Consider the following 22,701-nt stretch of genomic DNA (forward strand, 5'->3'; position numbering starts at 1 on the left):
CGCGCCGGGCGCCGCGCGCGCAAGTGTCTCCGCGAGTGCGTGTGGGGCATAGGGTGGGGCTGGTGTCGACTATACACATTGTCATGCGCAGAAGCGCAATTTAAAGTGCGCGTCGGCGTGCCGCGACGCGGCGACGAGGCGAGGTTAGACATCCCACCAAGAGTCACTACTGAGAAAGAGACCGACTGTCACCATGCGGCGGCACCGGCCCCGGCCCGGCCATAATTAATTATTACTAGACCCCTGCTGTCTGGCTAGCCAGTCTTGCCCTGTCTTCGGCTGCCTGCTCGCGCCTGCCTCTGAAGCTGCTGCAGGCTGCCCAGGCCTCAGGTGAGCCTGTGTGTTCTTTTTCAGTGTTTATTCCTGTCAGGATTGTGTTATTTGGCAATGGGCTGTTAACAATAAGCTGCAGGCACTGATTAATGCCACTCAGTTACCTCCAATCACGGCGGAAATGTTTCAGGGATCCGCGTGCGTTGACGGGCCCTCTAAGGTGAGTGCCGATCAATTTCAGTGTATTTTGCCACAAAACCTTTTACTGTTTAAAATGCAACCTCGCCAGGATGGGAGGCAGGGACTTAATCATTCAGGTGACTTACCCGGGGATAGGAAGGGCCTTTCTTCTTTACAAGACTCGAATATGGAGCAGGCTCGGTGGCGTCAGCTCTTTGTGCCTGTGTGTTGACCGGCCTTCATTTAACCAGAGCTGTGCAGGTTGCAAAGCTTGCTTTTTGTTTTAACTTGCGCAAAGGCGTATAGAAAACTTTGCACCTTTCTGTCACGATTGAAACCTTTTTCAGGACGAGTCAAAAAAGTTCTGCTTCAGGCGCACTCTTTACAAAGTCGTGTTCTTTCCCCGAATAATACATTATTGAGCATAGAAAGAACTCCTCAGCAAAGGGTGAACTTGCAGAGAGGAATGCAGCGTGCCCTTCCTAGCTTGGCTGGGTTCAGTTAGGCAGTTATCACACAAATTGCGTTTAAAATTATTTGGGAATTTACAATAAAACTTTGCACGGGCAAAAGTGAATAGGGAAACTTCACAGAGCAACAACTTTGATAAAAGTTCACCAGTATAAAGCAAACTTTCCTCACCTCTACATAGACCTCTATTTCATTTCAACCTCACAGCCCTGCACAGGATACGGGCTCATAAACCGGGTCTGGTGGCTTAGTAGACTAATGCATCCATTCACTCTAGGGGCCTGTGTTTGACCTCATAGACACAGGTTCAAATCCTGGCGGGTGCACTCATCCTTCTGAGGTTGATAAAATGAGTATTATTGAGTTGGGTAACAACAAACATCTGTTATTCAGTGCCAACATGCCTGTGTGGGTGAACGTGTGCTTTACAAATAAACATGCAATGTTTTATGAACCGACTGGCATTGCACCCTAAGAACTTCTCTTCTGAGCGGTGCTGTCACTGCCTGTCTTGAGCTAAGGCGGGTTTGCTGAAAAGTGCTGGTCCTGTTCAGATAAACGTTATGTTATATACTGAGTTGTATTATTTACAGCACATATCCAATGATGTTTATATAGGGTTTGCCTTCCAAATATTGGCCTCTTGACACCAGGTTTTATACCATCTCCTGACCTGAGATGGTCCATGGTTGTCTGATTGGTGTGGACCAAAGAGTTACACAGTTTCGAGGCACGGACTAAGACCACACACTTTCCAATCTCTGTGGAAGGAAGAAACTACTACCAGACAATTGTCAGCCAAGTGCAAATAATGGCCTAGAACATAATGGAACGATTTGGAAATAAGGTCTGGTGAATCTAAGTGAAGGAGGTGTAAGGATTTGAACTCAGTCCTTGTGCAACGTCAAGGCAAACAGACCAACACCTGCAGTTTGGAGAATGTAGAGTAGAACTCGTGTAGGACTCTTGTACTTACTCTTACATGCCTGTGTATATTGGCACAAAACAATTACAACTGGAATAAAGTGACCATATCCAGGGAATATGTTTATACAATTCTTACAAATAGAAATGTATTTTGCCCTCTTTCAGTGGCAGCTGGCATCTATTTGGGGGGAATATGTGTGAAAACATTATTTAAAAAAACACTAACGTGACGGCCTCCGCTCCGGACCTCTGCTTCCAGGTACTGTATGCTGCAACTCCCTTGACCAATCCTGGCACTGCTCTCATGCAGCATGAGAGCAGTGCCCTGATTAGAGGGAGCAGCCTCTCTCTGCACACCACACCGCTCTGGAGGCCTGCACTTGCTCTTATTTAGCTGTTCAGACAGCTGAGTTATAGATGTTTAAAGCACGCATGTGTGGTTGGCCATCGCAAGCTGGCCGGCCAAACAGATATGCACACTTTAAACAGTGCAGACAGCCCACACTCCTCCCTGCTGATGTCACTCAGCAGGCCCCGCCCCATCATGAAGTTCTGTTTGGGACGGGAATGAAAAATAAAAGGGTAATGAATTACCATTTTATTTTTCATCTCTGGGGCTTTGGGTGTGATTAAGTGGGGCGACAGAGGAGCCGCCCCTACCCTCTTTGCACTCCTACCAATCAGAGACATCTTAAGGATTTGGGGGGCCCTAGGCCAAGCATATGTTGGGGGCCCCTGTGAGGAACAGTTTTGAATTTATGATCCTATTTCAGCTCTTTCATGCCCTCTTTGGCCAAGCCACTGACAGTGCACAGAGACACTCATCTAAATTCTAAATATGTTTACATCTAATATTCAGGGATAGTGACCTGTGTTTTCAATGTTGTAACACAGAAGCAGCGCACAAATATCACTGCGAATAATCTCTGTGACACCCTCCCATTTCTCATATGAGAGGTCCTGTTTTGATCTAAAAGAAACTATTTTATGGATGTTGCATGAACACACACATTTCTCTATAAAATGTCTGCTATAGACACACATATCACCCGCATTTAAAATAAAGGAAAGTCGTATTTAAAACAATATGTTTAAGAATCATTCAGTGCCATCAAGCCAAGACCCTGCAGAACAGAGGTGGTTCTATCAGGCGCCCCCCTTAAAGGCTGGGGTCCTGGGCCAGAGCCCACTTTTTCCATGCCTTAAAAACGTCTCCTCTACCAATAGGGAGTTGGATGTTTTAGAGCTGATTCATAATGTGGGGTCAGAGTTTGTAAAAGAGTACTCCTGCTGTACTACTTCAAGTGGAGTAACAAAGGCCCCGCAGTGAAGGGGGGGGGGGGTCCTCGAGCACCAGGGTCCCCCTCAGCATAGTAACCTGGCCTGAGAGCTTCTGAGTGAGTCCTTAGGGGGCCCCTTCATGTTCTTTGCAGGGGGGCTCCCTCGAGTTTCGTTACGCCACTGATCCTGCCATGCGCGTTGTGACACGCACCGGCATCTCTTAGCCTGTTAAGTTCTTCTGCTACCCGTTACCCTTGTTGTACGTTGACTCCTGTGACATGTGGTGTGGAGGGAAAGCTCGCACTTTCATTACGTTATGTTGATTGAATGGCGAACGTGGAACTAACATGGTTGACGATGAGTGAGGGGAGGTTACGTGGTACTCTACTTTTGCTTTTCCCTTATTCAATCCATCTGTGATTTATAACACTACGAATTCATGTCCTGTCCATGGCTCATCGCAGAACCCACAATGCCTGTGCTTTCTCAAACGTATGTGTAGCTGTTCTTGTTCTACTGACCATACCACAATGTATGATAATGTCCATGGCAAAAGGATTTATGTTTACTAAAATCCAATCAAATACATAAAAAAATAAAATAATGATATGGAAAGAGTTAAACAAATCGATAGGGCACACTGTGAAAAAAGGAACTGGGGTTCCAAAACACAAAAAAGGAACTTGTCTGTTTTATCACTGAATCTAAAACACTATCATAGAAAGAAATTTGCTAAATATTTTCATTTGTGTAAGGCTGGAGACTTAAAGTAATAGATTGTCGTTCAGTAACATTACTTGTCACGTAACAGGATACATTGGTCATGTAAACCTTATTTTTAACCCAAAAACCAGGTGTAAAATGCTGTATTAAAAACAAGCACTGTCAAAACCATTAGGTCTCTAGCTGGCTACCAGCTTTTGACTTTGTCAGTGCTGGCCAACCCCTGCCATAGACACCCTGGCTGCTGGAGTACAGGAGGCTGTGTAAGGTATGAGCTAAACGGGTTTCAGAGGGGAAGAAAGGATCTTTAGTGAGTGGCAGAGTGGCAGACAGTTCACAGACAAGTCCTATAAAACGAGCATTTGCAATGCAATAGGTCTCGCATTTACGCGAGTTTGAGCTATTGACATTGCAAATAACAAAGCTTTTTATCTGTGTTTTAGGTTTTAAAACAGAAATAAAAGGCATTGTCATTTACAATGCCAATAGCTTAAACTCGCGTAAATGCAAGACCTATTGCATTGCAAATGCTTATTTATATAATTTCAAAATACTGTAGGGGTTAAGCCCAAAGGACCGGGGCCAGCTAGGCCTATTCAAATTTCAAAACAAAAAACGGAAACCTGGCTCCGTGCTGTCTTAGACTCCTATTACTAATGGAGTAACGAGCAGATGATGTTTCTGTTTTTGTAATTTGTTGTAAGTAATTTTTTATTGTGTGTATGTCCATTTATGTCCATGATTGTAGGTCATTGTGAATTGTTTTACATATGTGTTGTGTTTTGTGTGTTAATTTGACGAAATGGTGTTCTTTTACAGTCATTTAAAAAACGTTTTCCGATCAATCTAAAGACTATTTAATGGTTTATTAAAAATTCACTTCGCACAGATAAAAAAGTAGTCTGTTTGTTACTCCATTAGTAATAGGAGTCTAAGACAGCACAGAGCCAGGTTTCCATTTTGTGTTTTGAATGTTTATATAATTTAGCAGAAACTGAAGCCATTTTGTGTTGAGTCTGAAGCAGAACTAGTTTGGACTCTGGAGCAGAAGAGAACGGTTGCGTATTCACAATAGGCAACAGATTTCATTTAAATACCAATCAATAGCAGTATATTAATGTGCGTTTGCGCTTGTGATGTGTACATATGTATGTGTATAAGTAAAGAGAAAGGGTATTTGGGTATATATCTATGGGCATCTATGTTAGTGGAACAATATATAGATCTATGCTATGACAGTGAAAATTAATGTGGCTAAATTAAATATGCTTCTGGGGAGAATGTATACTAATGCATGTATGCCCTCCCCCCACTCCCATTTTATACCACAGAACAAATGTCAGATTTTATGTTATTGCCATAGAGCAACCCATCTAATGTGGAAAGAACACTCTTCTTCCTCAGAGATTATTTGCTACTATGTCTTTAGAGTATACTATCTCTGCTGATGCTCACAAGGCCTATTCAGTGTGCCTGCATCTCACTGTACAGATTTAATCCACTATCTCCTCTTAAATTTTTATTATAAATGTATTTGTTTATAACTACTAAATAAGTCATGTTATGTACTACCAATTTTGAGTTAGGGAATAGTCCTCATGACACACTTGAGGCTTTGCTTCTTGCTTCTTGTAAATCACTTCCCCTCCTATCCAGAACATTGCTGACAAATAATAGATTACACTTTGCCTATAGATAGATCGATAGTTAGTTAGATAGATGGATATATTGCGTTTAGTCGTTGTTTTCTTTCATGCAATTGAAAAGCTTTCGATCAACTATTAGATAACTAATAGATACAGAAGCTAAAATGAAGCCAGTTAATTGGGGGGACCATGATATTTGGTCATTTAATGTCAGCTGTAGATGATGGATCCCCGAACAGTGTCATGTATGTGCATGTTTGTATTGTGCTGAGGAGATTACCAGGTATTCGTTCACGCAGCTCTCTGATGGATGTCACACGTGGTTTTTCTGAGTCCCCTGATCTATCATGCAATCTGTGTTTTCTCCTTTGTACTGCCGGTCACCGGTGTATTCAACTGTGTAGCCTTGGACCGTGTCATGTATGTGCATATAACTTGCATGATCGAGGTAACTATTAGCGGCGATACTACGTGTCTCTCAGACCTCTTTCAAGTGCCCCCGTCCTTTTTCCCAGCACCCCCCGAACCCCCCCCCCCCCCCCCCCCCCCCCCGGGGCGGCAATCTGAGTGATAGCCCCGGGCGCCACAAGCTCTAGCTACGCCTCTGCTAGCGCCTGTAGAGGAGTGGAGCATAGGAAGTAATCTAGCCTGTCATAGGTTTTATGGGCTCCTGAGTAATAGGTGTAGGCTCGTCTGTGGGGGTGGAAGTGTCGCCACAGGTCAACGAGACCCAATTCTTGGTTGCGGGCTAACTCTGACCGTGAAAGAGCCCCTACCTGGGTAGTGCGCGGACAGGATCGATCGGTAAGATTGTTAAAGACAAGATTCAAGTCTCCCCCCAGTAGCAGGCGCCTTTCTGAGTTAGCCGTCGCCTCAGTGAGTGCGTCGTGGAGGAATTTGTCCTGGCCTTCATTGGGGGCGTACACCGAACCTATTATAAGGGAAACCCCAGCTACTAGGAATTGGTATGTGAGCAAGCGACCCCTGATCTTGGCATCTTTCTGGAGTACCTTGCCCTGGAAGGAACGGAAGACAAGTATAGCCACCCCTGCCGACTTAGTAGAGTTGGAGGTAAATAACTGTGTGGGGAAGGCTCGGGACTTCATCCTGTGATGATCTTTGTGCAGCAAGTCTGTCTCCTGTAAGAGACAGATATCGGCGGCGGAGTGTTCCAAATAATTTAGGACAGCCCTACGCTTGATGGGATTGTTGAGGCCCCGGACATTGAGGGTCAGAATCTTAAGCAATCTACTTGACATCTAGTGTACGGGAAAAGTGTAGGCTATAGTGAGCGTATTGTGAGCAAGCTATGCGAGCAGTACTAAGAGGCGGGGGCTGTGCCGGTTCATCTGATAATTCGCACCAGGGAGAGGAAGGGATATGTGGACAAGGGGGACCCCGGGAAAAAAATGAAGGGGGGGAAAAAAATGGAAGAAAAAAACAAAATCCCAGAAGGAAGAAGTCCCCATAATTTGTTCCCAACAGGGAACAGTTCGAACAAGTATGAGTAGCAAAAATAGTCCGCTGTCCCAGGACGACTGGTCAGTCAACCAAATGGGGGCCATCGTGTGGCCAAGAGGAGGGACCGCTCCCCCCGTCGTCCCCCCGCAACCAGCAAGGATGCAAGTAGAGGGTCCGGCGTTTCAGAGGAGATAATTTGGCAGTCGAATCTTCTCCAGCAAGGGCTTCGGTGGCCGCAGTAAGGACTACTTGCTGACCTCTGGCGAGCTCTTATTTAGCGGCCGCCTGGGACGTCGTCGCCTGCCTTGTCATTGCCACCCCGACAGAGATACGCCGGGTCTTGAGGTGGTGCTGCGGTTATCGTCGTCCTCAGCAGACTCCGCCAGGCCCAGTAGGCGGCAGGCTTCTATGAAAGAACGGATCTGGTGGAGCTTCCCATTATGGCAAAAAATGAGGCGAAAGGGATGTCCCCAGGAGCATGAGATCCCTTGTTGTCGGAGGTGTTCAGTCACCGGGCGAAACTGACGGAGTCTTTGCAATGTGATTAGGGCAAAGTCCTGGAACAGTATCGGAGAGTGACCTTGGAATGAAATGAGATGATGGGATCTCGCGTTAGCGAGTATGGCCTCTTTGGTCTTAAAGTCCTGGACGCATACCAAAATGACTGCTGGCGGAGCATTGGTGGCTCGGGGTGGACCTACTCTATATGCCCTATCCAGGACAACGGTAGAATCGTGCGCGTCTCCCAAGATGTGGCGAAAGAGGCTTTGGGTGAAAGCGAAAAGGTCGCGGGTGTGGTCTGAGGGTTTGACCCCGCGGATCCGGATGTTGTACCTTCAGGATCGTTTTTCTAGATCTTCCATCTGAGTCTGAATGTCGACATTTTGGTCCTGGAGTCTGATAACCTCTTGTTGGAGTATGGTTAAGTCCGATACCGTGGCGTCGCTTTTCTCCTCAAGGGAGGCAACCCGTTCTCCCACACTGTCCACATCCCGGCGTATCTCTTTGATCTCTGCGGCAAATTCAGTCTTTACTGATTGAATGTCCTCCCTAAGAGTGAAGAACAGTGATTCAAGGAAGGCTTTTGTGATTGGTTCATCTCTGGTGGTCGGTGGGCACTTCGCTGCCTCAGCCTCTGGAGTCGCGGCTGCCATATTAGGTATGGATTGCGAGCAGCCAAAGATGTCTTTGAGGGGCTTCACTTTGTTGGTTCTGGCTTTGGACATTCTTTCAATCTCCAGCCGGCGGGTGCTGGTGTGGACCGAGGGTCAAAGAAGGTACCTCCAGTGAGATGGCCGCCTCCACCAGTCAAGGAGGATCTCTTCACCGTCCCCCTCGAAGCGATAAGGGCCCTTTATATTGCCAGTTTAAAGGCGGCGCCCCCAGCCGGGCAGAGACCACGCTTATTACAACCTCTTCCAGTCGATGTCACCTCTTGTGATTATGCTCCCGCTGTATCCCGTCAGGGAAGGAGTTGATGCGGTGTTCGCCGGTATCCCTTTGTCCCCGGACTCTAGTGGTGTCTCCAGTGGCCAGGATCCTGTCACTTCCCGGGCAGTCTGTTTGCGTCTGTCAATACAGGCCCTTGCTGCACCTCACGAGGGGGGGACCGTTACGGTCAGTCCAGGGAAGCCGTGGGTCTCAGTAACGTGCTTGGGGTCCCACACAGGGCAGGTGCCGAGTGCGAACAATGATGCTGGTGAAAAGCTCAGGGAGCAGCCAGTGCCCCCCTCCAAATCCTCCAGGCATGGCCCGATAACTGCAGTGGACCCAACCCTCACCGTCCAGTCGTTGATTCTCTCAGGCCGGGCACCTCGTAGCTGCTGTGGTGGCGTCTCAGAGCCACATCCGGACTGCATCAGTCTGTTGATCTTGGGGCTCTCTCTACGCCGCCAGCGTGATCCTGACACGGACACCTCGGCGGTTCATGCAGGGCAGTAGGTGCCGTCCGCTGCAGTGCCTCGTGGACGGCAGTGGCTAGCTGGCCACTATGCAGGACGAACGATTGCATCCATGGGGGGGGGGGCCGAGACGGCATCGATTGAGGCAAGAACAGTGCCGGGGCCTCCCCCCGAGCCCACCGGCTTGCCTAGCCTGTCCCCGTTCTGCTCGCGACCTTGACGGGCCTGAGTTCACCCAAGACCAGGGATCGTTGCGGCCTAGGGCGCCAGGTAGGCCCGGGCCTTGTTCCACGCGTTGTGTGCAGCGTGAGTCGCGGGTCCCGTTGGCCCTCCCTGTAGCCTCGGTGGGTGCCCGGGGGTATCACTACTGCAGGGAAGTCTCTCCACTCCCGGCAGGGACAGCGGATGGCTCTTGCCGCAAGCGTCTGCCTCGGCCTCTCCGGTGAGCGGTCCAGCCGATCGTCACTGTACCGTCGGCCGAATTACTGTGATGCCGGCAGGTCAGCAGACCGATGGGGTGATGAAAGGGCGCCGGGAGAAAGAAAGTCGGCCTCGTGGTTCGGGTCTGAACCACCGCGTTGTCGGGGCTGCCCTGGTGTGGGACGGCCGGGTCTGTCTCCCGGTGCTGCCACTCCTGCTCCCACGGCCGCCTCTGTGGGTCAGGTTCCGGGCTCAAACCGGGTCCAGTGTGTACAGCCAAAGTTTATGGGCCTGGATCTCGCTGCTCGGGCCCCTGGGGAGCCGTGCTATGCTACTACGGGCGGACGACGGGCAGGAGTCAGAAATCCAGCGTCCTACCTCGTCGCCATCTTGGCCACCTCCCACCCTGTTTAAAAGAAACAAAGGCGCATGTCTGAGATTATGTCTCAGGTAGGGCGCTCTTTTGGGTGGTCAACATGTTTCTCGCCTGGTAGCTAAACAATCTGGTGGCGATTCGTCAGGACCTAATAAAGTCAAATATATCTATACCTGGGTGGTTGTATGGTGTGATCTACCCTTTTAAACCAACCTAACACATGCTATGTTAGGTCATGTTTGCTGGACCTGTCTCTAAAGCCCTCAGTCCCTCCTTTGTGATTAGTGTTATCTTTTTGCAATGATTTGCCCCACTCTCATTGTTGGCATTAAGTTTGTCATTATTCTGTTCAAATGTTATTTATCATTTTAATTTCTTTTGAGTTTCATATCACCAGGTTTTACTGCGTTTGTTCCAGAGCAACACTGGGCGTTGATCAGGCAACCGCCATTTTAGGCACTATGTAGTTCTATTTTATTCATGTTTGGCCCTCTACCTCTCGCTTTGTTCCCTCAGCCTCAGAGTTGCATAGGGCGTCCAACATGCTGTCTCAGTAAGTTTCTAGTATTGTATCCGAGTTAGCTAGTTGGAATTCGTTCATGAGCGCATCAGCAGCTCTAGTATCGCAGTGAATGCTGTAGTGAGTATTGTGGATTGCTCAGGGAGATTATGCCAGTTTGTGCCATGTTTCATGGAATTAGGTGGATATCAGATTGCAGCTTCTGAGACACTTAAAAGTTAGATGGCAAATGTATGGGGAAGCTCTAGCTGACATATGCTGGTAATTATATATCGGAAGGTTAGGTTATGGGGACGCCATTTTAGATGCAGCCTAACTCTGGCCTTGCGGTGGCAGTGGGCTTATCACTACTTTTTTGTGTTTCTCTTATGTGTCGCTTTCTTAATTTTGCTTTTACTTTGGAGCTCCAGCGTTGTTTAGTTCTTGGAGTCATGTATCCATTTTAAACTCCATAGCCCCGGAGCCACTCCGTTCACAGTGGGAGCAGCACAAGGGCCGGAAATAGCATCAGCAGACAGCGATCCTCAGTCATCAGCTTTTGGCAACCAATGGATATCATTGTGTTCGTCTTTTCGTGGTGACCTCTGAATTGTTTTCCTTTGTCGAGAAGATCAATAGGAACATCGATTTATTTTGGATGAGTTTTTCCCTGGAGCAGAGCTGCAGGCTCACACTGCCATCTATCTCGCTCTCCAAGCCACACCCCCTATGGAGTAGGTACTTGACCAAACATGCACATGTACCATAATGTCTACTTGTGATTGTCACTCATTACAGAACCTCACCGTTAAGAGTCACCCCTTCGGTCAGGTGCTTATCCTGTTGTCAATCTCATTACAGGTATCTGTGATACAGTATTGAATAAAGTCCAATGTGGCCTCTGACTTAATGATAAAATCATTATTTCTATTATATCCTTCTTGAAGCCTATCAGTGTAAAGCACTGCATGTTTCATGTCCAATAGGCCAGGGAGGAGTGTCTGGCCTCCTGTACAGCTGTAAAGAAATCCGTATGGATAGATATGTCACTCTGTGTGTTGCAAAGTATCCTTTTCCTAATTGCAGAATAGTGTTTCACTCTATCAATAGTTTCATTTATTTTACCTATTTGTACAGTGCAACTGAAACTTAGAGGTTTCCTGGCAGAAGGAAGCTTAGCTAGATAGTTCTTCAGGTCCCTGATAATCAGGGGAGGGAGTTCCACAACCTGGAAGATGAGTGAAGGATTGACCACCGAATGGTCTTGTGGAACTGAGAACATGAGGTGAAGGGGCATAGATGGCGAGATGGTGTGTAGAGGGCCAGGATGTCTTTCAGTTGGGATTTTTCACAGCCATGAAATATGTTGTGGCAAATACATAGTCTTAAACTGTATTTGTTGCTCAATTGGGAGCCAAGGTAGGGAGCGGCAAGCTACAGTAATATGATGAAATTTACAGAGCTTGCAAACAGAGCAAACAGCTAGGATTTGAATGGGCTGAAGTTTGGAAAGGGGCTGTTCTTGAAGGCCCATGAAAAGATTATTTCAGTAGTCTAATTGTGTTAGAGGGTAGCTATTACCATGGAAAGTTTGTTCACTCATATGACAGGTGGAATATTCTTGAGAGTTTGAAGTATAAAAAGAATTTGGAAGTTACAGCATTAATATGTGTTGAACGGGATTAGTCCAATTTGATTGTGACTCCTAGCACTTTGGCTTACTTCTGATTGGTAGATGGAGGGTTCCTCAACTCTAAAGGCCAGAGTGTGATGCATCAGTGTTAAGGATTGTTCTCTAAAATCAAGACTTATTTGCCTTAAGTTTTAGAAAGTTGGAATTCATTCACTGGCCATTGTGTAGCCTTCAAACAGTCCCTCAGTTGCATAACTAAGTTAGGGGCTAGTCAATCGAGTCCAATGATAATTTGAGTATCACCGGAATACGATAAGAATACCTTAAGCCCAAGGATTCTTGTTAGCTGAGAATAGTGGGGTGACTGTCCTGCTATATAGGCTTGCTATACCTACTATAGGTCTGAGCTTCCTCCACTACGAAGAACTCTGAGAGGGCGTCCCATCCACACAGTTTAATCAGAAGCTTTTCAATTAAGAATTCCATTTGGCTAGTGTTTGCAGTTTCTGGGACCCCAAGAATATTGATATTATTTCATCAAGAGTGCCCTGGTAGGTCCTCATTTTTGGTGGGAATACCATCCAGTGTCTTTCCATTCTGAGCAGTTGCTCTTTAAAAGACTATAGGCCAGATGTCCAAAGTATTCTTGCATACGCAAACGGGTTTGCAACCCGTTTGCGCATGCAAAAATACCCAAGGACCATGTACAAACCCTAATTAGCGAGTTGCAATGTATTTGCGCCTCTCTAATCAGGATTTGCGACTTGCTATTAGGAAGGGGCGTTTCAAGGGCGTCCCGTTCGAATAGCGAGTGAGCCCTATGTATGACAATTGCGGTCGCAAAACAGTCACAATTTACCACCTACTTCAAGTAGGTGGTAAAGCATTTGCAAACAGGAAGGGGTCCCCAGTGGACCCCTTACTTTTTGGGAATGCATGGGAAAATATTTAAGGGCAGGCAGTGGTCCCAGGAGGGTGGGGAGGTCAGAAACTCCAAGGTCAAGATTAAATGATGGTAAAGTCACTCCCAGTTCATATTTGGAAAGTCTTGGGAGACTTTCCAAATATGAACTGGGAGTGACTTTAACTGTAAGTACTATGACTGCGCATACACTTTTACCATCATTTAATCTTTACTTTGGAGTTTCTGACCCCCCCCCCCCTCCTTTTTCCCTTAACAGAAACTTATTGGCAGCAAATCATTAAGCGCAATTTTTACAGCTGACCCTGCCTTTCAAGTATACACAGTGTTGCCTTTCACCACTTTCCTTGCAGGCGCCCTTCACGGATGCACACCAGTTTCTAATTACTGCTCTAACTCCTTTACAGCACGTGATATTCTCACGCTCGTACCTTCAGCGAATTAATCTGGGTGAACAAGTCTACCCTCAGCTGTTTTCTGAAGCCCTCAATTGCTCTTCCTTGCGCTACGAATAATTGCATCAGTAAGTCTACTCTGAGTGTTCTCCCTCTCCCCCTTCTCTCATTTAGCGGGTTGCTACCCAGCTTCATCTGCGCTCTCAACTCTACCTTCCTACTAGCGCAAATTATTCCTTGTACTCCCACCTATGCTTGCGTATTCACATGCAGCATTTTCACCATTACTGGTCTTTTGCTTCTGAATCGCTACTATTTATCTTCTCTTTTCCACCATTTAAATACTTTCACCACTTGTAATTTACATCGTTGACTTTCGCTTCCGAATTGCCTTTAAATCATGTCTTTCGCTTCTGTATTTGCCTTAATTCATGTATTTCCACACCTACCCTGATCCCTAGACATGTTATACAGAATAATTCAGGAGTAATATATATTTATATATGTCATTATGTTTTTTATAAAAAGGAGCCTCTGATTGTATTAATTATACTACCCGGTTTTTCTCATTTTAGATTCAGCTTGCTCACCCGTTATATGTCCTGATGATGATCTCGAACAGTTGAGATCGAAACGCCGTTGACCCTTTACAACAAAACTCTTCCTATTCTATAAAGTTGCTTGAGGAGTTTTTACACTATTGTTGTCAATGCGATGCCGTTATTTTAAACTTCACCATCACTCTGCACGTCACGCCTCTTTCACTTATTGTGTGAGCACCTGAATTCTATTGTTGTGTAAATAAATGTTTCACATGAACTGACTTATGTCCCTATGTACATTATTAATATTTTTGCTCCTTTAAAATAATTAATCTTCAACTCTCTAACCATAAGTGCTCTCCTTAGGATCACTTTATTATTGGACCTTTTGGCCACACCCGAACCATTGTTTTTTTACCGCATATTTCACCCCAGGTTCACGTATTGGGGTACCCTTGTTTTTCTTAAAATAAGACTGACTTAAGGCCTGCTCTGACAAATTTCACTTCTATCTCTCCTCAGCCATTCTGTCTGAACTACGACAGATTGAAGATAATTTCCAAAAGGCACTCTGCCTATTTTGCTCCTTCATCTGACAAGTACAGATACTCGCAACACCAGTGAAATATTTTCACTGTACATGTTTAATTCCTTGCTGGCATACTCTCATCAACGCAATTTATTTTTCTATCTATCTAGCTGTGGATCCATGACCAAATCTATGTTCCTATGTACTATCGCCGCAAACTTTGCCGTCAACGTACTAAGCATATTCCACAGAAATGTCTCTTGTGCACGAATAGAGATGTATTTCGACCCAATTATTAGTTCTTCCAGTACTAATTTATCTCTCATACGTGAGCGAATCTTAGATCCCTTTCACTGTGTCCCCTTATTTAACGTTTGCATGATCTGCCATTCAAATTGGAACATTCTGTTTAATGTGTTTTCTTAAGCTTGCCTTGAGTCAGTTAACTAACGGAGCAACTTTGCAAGCATCTGAGAACTTCAATGTCTGATGTACACACCTCTCTACCCTGTCATGGAGTAATACAGTGTAATCAAAGGGCATAATAAAGTTCCTAATGTGCTGCAAAATGTGAATCGCCCTCCCCCTGTGGTTGATGCACCTGTTGATGAGCTAGACCATGCCAGGTATTTCAGATGACCCTGAGCATCATAGTGGAATGCTATACTATCATATTTGGAGAGCCATGCATATAGTATAGGCCATGGGGAATAGGATTTGTCAAACAAGAGGATCTTGCCTCAAAACAAGATTCCAGCACTCAATGGGCAATGAGCACTTACACTACCAACAAACAATACAATTCCTCTAGAAGCTGTGGGCTAGCGTTCTCTAGCAATGCCCATTTTATTTTTGTGCAGTAAGTTTCTATAGTAACTATGAAAAAACACTGGCAGGTTGCTAAGAACATCGAGCACTTTAGAAGGACTCTGGCTGTATAGTAGATTCTTTATTCAAGTCCTAAAATGTGCTTACAGTACCTAGCTCCTGCAGGGGCCAGTTTCATGTCAATGAAATGACGGAGGAACAAAAAGATGCAAGACAGATGTAGCTCCACTCCTGTTGGTAGACACTCACAAGTGTGCTACTTCCATCCTTCCCTTACTCTCTAAATGTTTTTGTGGTACAGAACTTGGATGCCATTTGTCTGGTCCATGCTTAAACGTATTCTATATTAAATTAAGTAAATACAATTTCAGGCTACACAGGAGTCTAAAACAGGCACTCTTTAAGTTTGGTTCATAGTAAGTGCCCATACCAGAACCACAAAAGACACACAATTGATGGACGGAATGCAGAACAAATCAAAACATTCATCCCCAGTCAAGGGATCTGGGTTAAATCCATCATTCTTTTGCTCACCATGCCACCCCAGTTTAGACCTGGCCATATGCAAATCAGTCTTGACCCTGTGCCTCATGGGAACAGTCCAGCCCGAACTGCCAAGCCAGTTATTTGCATATGGCCAGGTCTAAACTGGGGTGGCATGGTGAGCAAAAGAATGATGGATTTAACCCAGATCTCTTGACTGGGGGAGAATGTTTTGATTTGTTCTGCAATCCGTCCATCAATTGTGTGTCTTTTGCATACCAGAACCACAGCACTTCTTCAATCAGAGGACCTACAGACATTAAGATGAGAATGATTCAACCAGCCCTCCAGCCCAGGTACTTTAGACTGAAGCTGTTAGACTGCATCAGTGTAGCAACAGTTTCAATATAGGCACCCACGTCTAGCTGCAAGATATACACATTTAATTTTATATTATACATATCAGCTACTGTGCTCTTAGGCATGATTGGCCATCCAGTAACCTCTTGGTGTTTGGCTACACCTTCATTTCAGATTTTAAGTCTTTTCCTGGTGTAGTTGAAGGTCTGTGCAGAAGAGCAAATACCAAGTAAAAAGTGATCTACGTAACTGAAAACCAAATCTAGGAATCTCGGGGATGGAGGTCAGCAGAGAGGTGCACATTAAATATGTGCTACCATCTGTAAGTGGCATTGGTTGAAGGGAAGGACAAAGCTTAAAGTTGCCAATGGTGTCACTAGTTCCCTAGTGAAGGCGATAGTGCTTCCATATAAAGATAGCCTTCTGGCATTCGAAATGTGTAGAATCTGCATCCCTAAAGAATGCATCTCAATGCTTAAATTGTGTGCAGAACATTTAGGGACCGACAATAGGAAAAACAAAGTTCATAACAATACAGCAAAAAGAAAAACTGCTCCACGTGCTCAGGAAGCTATTGAGAAGAAAGCAGGAAGAGTAAATCTAATCCATTTTGGTGCAGAAAAAACTGTAGGAGTCTACTAACGGCTATGTTTGAAACAGGGACATGCATGTTATACAACATCCCTTTTGTCCTCTATGGTAGGTGGTCTTGTCACCATAAGCATTTCCAAGAAGGGAGTGTTAAGACTTCAAACTGCCAGAATATAAAAATGTTCATCAGTTTTATGGCTAAGGTTTGAAACTATTCCTAGATTTGCAAGTCATTATCCCATACAAGCCATCCAGTTTACCTTTTCACTTCAACCAGAAAAGTCCCACATAAATATTTCTATACAATATGCTGTATAACTAAATGTCTAAGGTGCCTAGGGCAAATACATTATTGAACATGCAATGATTCATGGCTCAATCTCTGTTTCAATGATCTCAGATTTAGCCTTCGCAAAGTGCAATGCTAGTATTACCTTGTGTACCAAAAGTAATTTTCTCCTGAGGTAAAGAACCCCTGCCAACTCCAGTCGCGCAGGCAAAAACGGACTCTTCAGTGTGCATAAATGCAGCCTGGCTGGAGAACTCTGGGATGACAAGCTGACAAAACAGCAATTCCTCTGACTGAAAGAAATAGATTAGTTAAATACACAACAAAATGTATGTGCGTCAGTGCTTGTATCGAAGTTACATCTATAGCAGCTGCAAACCGCCCAGAGTTTCAACAAACCAATACATGGGCACTCATTTCATCAACATTCTTCTTACAGCTTTAATACAGTGAAGACTAAAATATCACGTTTTAAAGTGTTAAATTCAAAACTGCAGTTTGGATCAACCACTCCGATTCTGCACTAATAAGCTTAATTCTCGAAATGACTTTTTCCAAGTGTGATTATTAATTCAACTGAGCATCCTCTCCCTTTGAACATAATTATTAATTTCTCAGCACATTGCCGACCAGATGCTTTCGCCAGCATCACAGCTTCAAGCACCGGATAAACCAATCTTGTCTTACTAAAAAACAGCCTGATGAAAAAACAGCTTTAAGAAAGAAGACAAGAAAGTTGACAAAGGAACATTTCTGGCATCTTATTAGTCATGGCACTGATTCATAGGAGATGAGGCAGGGAGGAAAGTAATCTTCAGGAATAGTATGTATCCACCAGAAATATTTTTACAAAAGGTAAATACATATTATTTCTGATCGATACGTGTTCCTACAAATTTATCACCTTATGAAAGAGTCACAAAACAATACCTCCCTGGAAGATGGAATCGAATAGTGCTAGTTAACCAAGGAAATGCCACACAGCTCAAGAAATGCAAGATAGTAATGCTTGATAGCAGTATACCAGTTTGACCATGTAGTAGCCCAGCAGATGTCGGCAACCATGACACCTCTAAAGAAGGCTGTGTAGGCAGCCACGGCTCTAGCGGAATGGACACAGATGCCTTTCGGCAGATCTTTCTTGGCTAGGGATTAGCAGCTTTCCATACAGAGGATGACCCAATCGGAAATGGTGCATTTGGTCCTGCTATGCCTTTTTGTATTTCTACCTTGGCCCGTGAAGAATTTATCAGCCACTCTGTCCTGCCAATGTCTTATGGCCATGCACATTTGGATTCCATCCTACGTAGCCATACCTCCTACTTGGCAGGATGAGGATTTAAGAAAGACGAGAGAGTAATATGCTAACCTATGTGAAATGCACATACCACCTTGGGTAGGAATGAAGTGTAGGACCAACTTGAATAGTGGGTAGAAAGCTGTGAAATTTGGACAAATTGAGAAGAAGGTCTTAAGTTCTCCGATCCTAAGAGCTGGAGATATTGCCTCCAACAAAACTATCTTCAATGTAAGAAGTTGAGATAATCAACTGTGCATCTGCTCGAATGGGAACTGCACCAAGTAAGCCAGTACAAATTTTAAATCCTACTGATGAACAATAGATAGAGGGAGAAAATAAGTAAAGTAAAACCTTTCGAAAACGCACCACTAGCGGAGATATAAAACGGGAAGGCTGATCAGGGAAATACATTAAGGTAGACAGGGAAGTCAAGTAAGTTTTAACTGTTACCACCCCCAGACCCAGCTGTGCAAAGGACAATGCAAACAACAAGACGTTGGTAAGGTGAGATTTAAAGTGGTTGGAGTCTTCCAACTCAACACTGAATGAACTTGTTCCAGTAACTTGCATAGATGGACTTGGAAGCAGGTTTCCTGTCTCCCAAGATGACATCTAGAACGTCTTCAAGAAGTCAAAAGGACTGTAGCTCTCAACGATCAATCTTCACACGTTTAGCCTAAGCGACTAGAGATTGGGGTCTACGACCTGACTATTCTGCTGCTACACTGCAGGACCTGCAGAAACTGAAGCAGGTCTTCCATTCAGTAATTATGGCCTGCTGCTCTGTGTGGCTCTTTGTTTCAGGGCGGTAATCATGCCTTGCTGATTCCCCTCTCTGAATTCCTGCTCTGTTGCTGCCATAGAGTAAAGTCATCAGCAGAAGAAACAAGGGGAGAAAAAAAATCCAGTGTTGCTGTGCATGTGTGAGCGTGCTTGTTTTTATAAATGTATTTCAGAGTCATTGAGAGTTAATGGGATTGAGTGAGGGTGTGAGTGATATTGAGTGTGTATGTGTGAATTTGTGTCAGTGAGCGAAAGTGTGAGAGTCCATCATCTGTTCTTTTTGCATTTGTCTCACTAAGTGGGAAGGGTATGCCCAGACGTGGGTCCCATGCTCGCTACGCCACCAGATTCAAGCTATCTTGGCTGATGAAGGGTGAAACCCCGAAACCGGTCCTAGGATGCTTGTTTCTTGTTCAGGGAGGACCTGGCCTGGCAGTTCAGGCTCGACGGTTCCCATGGGGAACAGGGTAAATAATGATTTGCATATGGCTGGGTCTAAACTGGAATGGTGTGGCGCGCAAACAAACTATGGATTTAACCCGGATCTGGGACTGGGGGTGAAGGATCAATTGATACAGCATTCCGTCCATTATCTGTTCCCTTTGCATTCTAGTAAGAAGTAGCAAGCAAACGGACATGGCCATAGGAGCCAAGATGGCAGATGGACTGTATGAGTGCTCCTGAATCTCCTCCTGCATCCATAAACATCCGCACTACCTGCCACCCCAATTATCCTCACAGATACTGCCTTTACCTCCCGGGGACAAGAATCCGTGAACTCTGGCATTTGGAGGCTTTGAGGGGGGCAGGGGCTTGCTGCCCCCACTCCTTGCCACAAGACTGCCAGACCCAACATGGCGTCCGAAAACAAGGAGGAGGCCTAGACTGAAGTGCCGGCTTCTCAAAGGTTACCTGAACGGACTACTGTGGCAAGGAACCAGCCTTCTTTGTAGAAGACATCAGTTCCGTCCAGAACCTTAGGACTGGAAAAAACTGGGCAGAATCCTAGGGTGGGCAGTCCACATCCGGCGCCACGGCAGAGGCACGGCCTGACTCAGACATTTGGGTACACGTGGGGTGATTTCAGGATCTATGTCCCCCCCCCCCCACCCCCACCCTTGAGATCCGGCTGATCTCCGGTTGTTCGGGGGCAAGCGGGCCGGAGAGGAACACAAATGGGACAGGCTGCCCATTCTTACCACAGGACTGACCGTTGTCACAACTGGATATACCCTGCAGTTTCTTCAGGTGCCGTGGCACTAAGACTGCTTCTGCCTCCTCCCAACCATCCAACAGTTTCCACTGAAGCTGCATGAAACACAAGGGGGAACATGGGGAAAGACAAGGGCACCACAAATCCTGCTCAAACCAAGATCGGCAGGTTTACTACAGGACCCAGGAGCAGAAGTGCCCAGCGGGGTGATGGTCCACACTACATGCAGCCCCTGATTTTTCTGAGGTTCCTGCCATCCTCCAAGTCATCAAGATTCCAGAGACACACTGGAGTAGAGAATTTGGGAGGTAAAGGAGGATGTCTCCCTACTATGTCAAGACCTCTGCAATATTGTGGGTAGGGTTGTAGACCTCGGCATTAGGAGGATGAAGTAGCAGAGCTTCGACTATCTATGACAGACCGGACGTGTGCGGCGTCCAGCTTAGAGCAAAGAGCTTAAGATGCTAAAAACAGGTCGCAACAGAATAACCTTCACTTTAACTTGTTCCCAGAGGATGCTGAATCCATGGACCCTGCCACCTTTTTGAAGAACTGGTTGACATCCTGGATGCCGTCGGACACATTGTTGCACCGGTTCAAAATTGAGAGAGCACAAAGATCTCTGCCCAAACTCCCTCCACCCGGGGCACACACTTTGATTGTCCATATCTTCAACCATTTGGATCGAGACACTGCTTTACAGGAGGCCTGCAAGATGGGTACTTGTTCTATCAGGCCCCCTGCATTAAATCTTCCCCAACTACACACGAGAGACCCAAGAAAGATGCAAATCCTTCGGGGAAGTAACGCAAAAGACAGGAAAGACTGGCTCCAGGAGGAATGCTGCTGTATTCTGGACATGAGGAAGAGAACGGAACGGCCCACACACTCAGGGAGCAGCACTCATGTGAACACCAGCAGCCATTAGAGCTCCGATGTGATGGGAAGCCCACGATCCCAGAATCCTCACAGTGACCTTCCACACAAAGAAAAAGAGGATCAACATGAATGTTATCCAGTGCTATGCACCTACAAATGACAGCAAAGAAGAGAAAAAAGAACCATTTTACAACAGACTCCAGTCCATTCTGAAGAAATGCCTTGAGAGGCATCCCCATACTGATGGGGGACTTCAATGCCAAGATTGGAAGCGACAACACTGGGTACGGAGAAGTCAAAGGCAACCATGGACTTGGCACTAGAACGAGAATGGTGAAAGGCTCACAGATCTCTGTGCCCAGAACTGTCTGGTAACAGGCGGTAGTGTATTCCCGCACTAAAGAATACACAAGGTAACGTGGGTGTCGCCAAACCATTCAATAAATCGATCGACCATGTCTGCATTGCCAAGAAGTTCCACAGGTCCCTGTAGGATTTGAGAGTGATGAGAGGAGCGGACTTGGCATCAGATCATCACCTTGTCGTGGCCAGGCTAAAGCTAAAGAAAGAATGGCTGGAACCGATACACCAACTCCAGCGATATAACACCACCCTTCTTAAGCATGCATAGAAACAGAGTGAGTACTCAGTCACAAGTTTCAAGTCCTGCAAGAACTAGAGGACGACAGAGACCCAGTACAAAGTCAGTGGGAGAAGATCAAAGAAACTGCGACATCAACCTGCTAGGAGGTACTGGGTGCCAAGAAACACCAACACAAATAATGCATCTCTACCAAGACGCTCCGCAAAATCCAAGAGAGAAAGGAAAAGAAAGTTACAGCCAACACCAGCTGAACAAAAGCAGAAAAAGCAAAAGCTCAAGGCGAATACACCCAAACCAACAAGGAAGCAAAGAGAAGCTTAAGAGCAGACAGGAGAAGATTCTACAGTGGTCTTCCACAGAAGCCCAGGAAGTAGCAAGCCATGAAAACTTGAAGGAACTTGACGAGCCAGTCTCCACCAGATGTACAGCCTGCTGACAAGGACTTATCAATCGACTGCAGCAGACCACCTATGGAAAAAATGCGGCAAGCCATAAATCATCAGAGAAATAAGATGCAGCAGGACCCCACAACATTCCTGCAGACACTCTGAAAGCAGACACTGAAACATCAGTAGTGGAAGGATCTGGGAAAAGGAAAAGGTGCTATCAGACTGGAAAGAGGGATATCTCTAGGCCTGGGCGGTAAATTCCGTTCAGCTCGCGGAATTTGGGTAATTTCGCATTCCGCGGAGAACGCAAAATTGGCCAAAAATCTGCGTTCCGCGGCTTCGCGAAATTTTTTGCTTATTCGCGTTCTCAAAATGTGTGTTCGCGAGATATTTCCCCCCGAGCACGCAAACAGCGATTGCGAAAAGGAAAAAAGCATCGCGAACAAGCAATTCAGCGTGTTCGCGGAATTTCTGCGTGTTCGCGGAGATTTTTACCGTTTCGCGGAGATTTGCGTAACGCGATTACGCAAATTCCGCCCACCCCTAGATATCTCATCACGGTCCCCAAGAAGGTGACCTCAGTAACTGCACAAACTACTCTTCTATCAACTCCAGGCAAAGTTTTCAACAGAGTCATTCTGAACAGAATAAAGGAACAAGTTGACGCTCAATTGCGAGACCAGCAAGCTGGATTCCGCAAAGGTAGATAGTACACAGACCAGATTGCAATACTGCACATCATCATTGAGTAGTCGATGGAATGGAACTCCCTCCCTCTATGTCAATTTCATCAATTATGAGAA

At 45.7% G+C, this 22,701-nt stretch overlaps 1 protein-coding gene across 1 annotated transcript in view; it reads right to left on the reverse strand.

Moving 5' to 3' along the window:
• NUP133 (nucleoporin 133) overlaps window positions 1-22,701 on the reverse strand; it is a 1,584,091-nt gene that overhangs the window by 1,150,836 nt on the left and 410,554 nt on the right. The window contains exon 10 of the mRNA XM_085611954.1: window positions 16,876-17,023. Coding sequence (XP_085468080.1) covers window positions 16,876-17,023 — 148 coding nt within the window. The remainder of the gene's footprint in view (window positions 1-16,875; window positions 17,024-22,701) is intronic.

The sequence above is a fragment of the Triturus cristatus genome, chromosome 6, assembly GCF_964204655.1.
Source record: "Triturus cristatus chromosome 6, aTriCri1.1, whole genome shotgun sequence".
Taxonomy (NCBI): domain Eukaryota; kingdom Metazoa; phylum Chordata; class Amphibia; order Caudata; family Salamandridae; genus Triturus; species Triturus cristatus.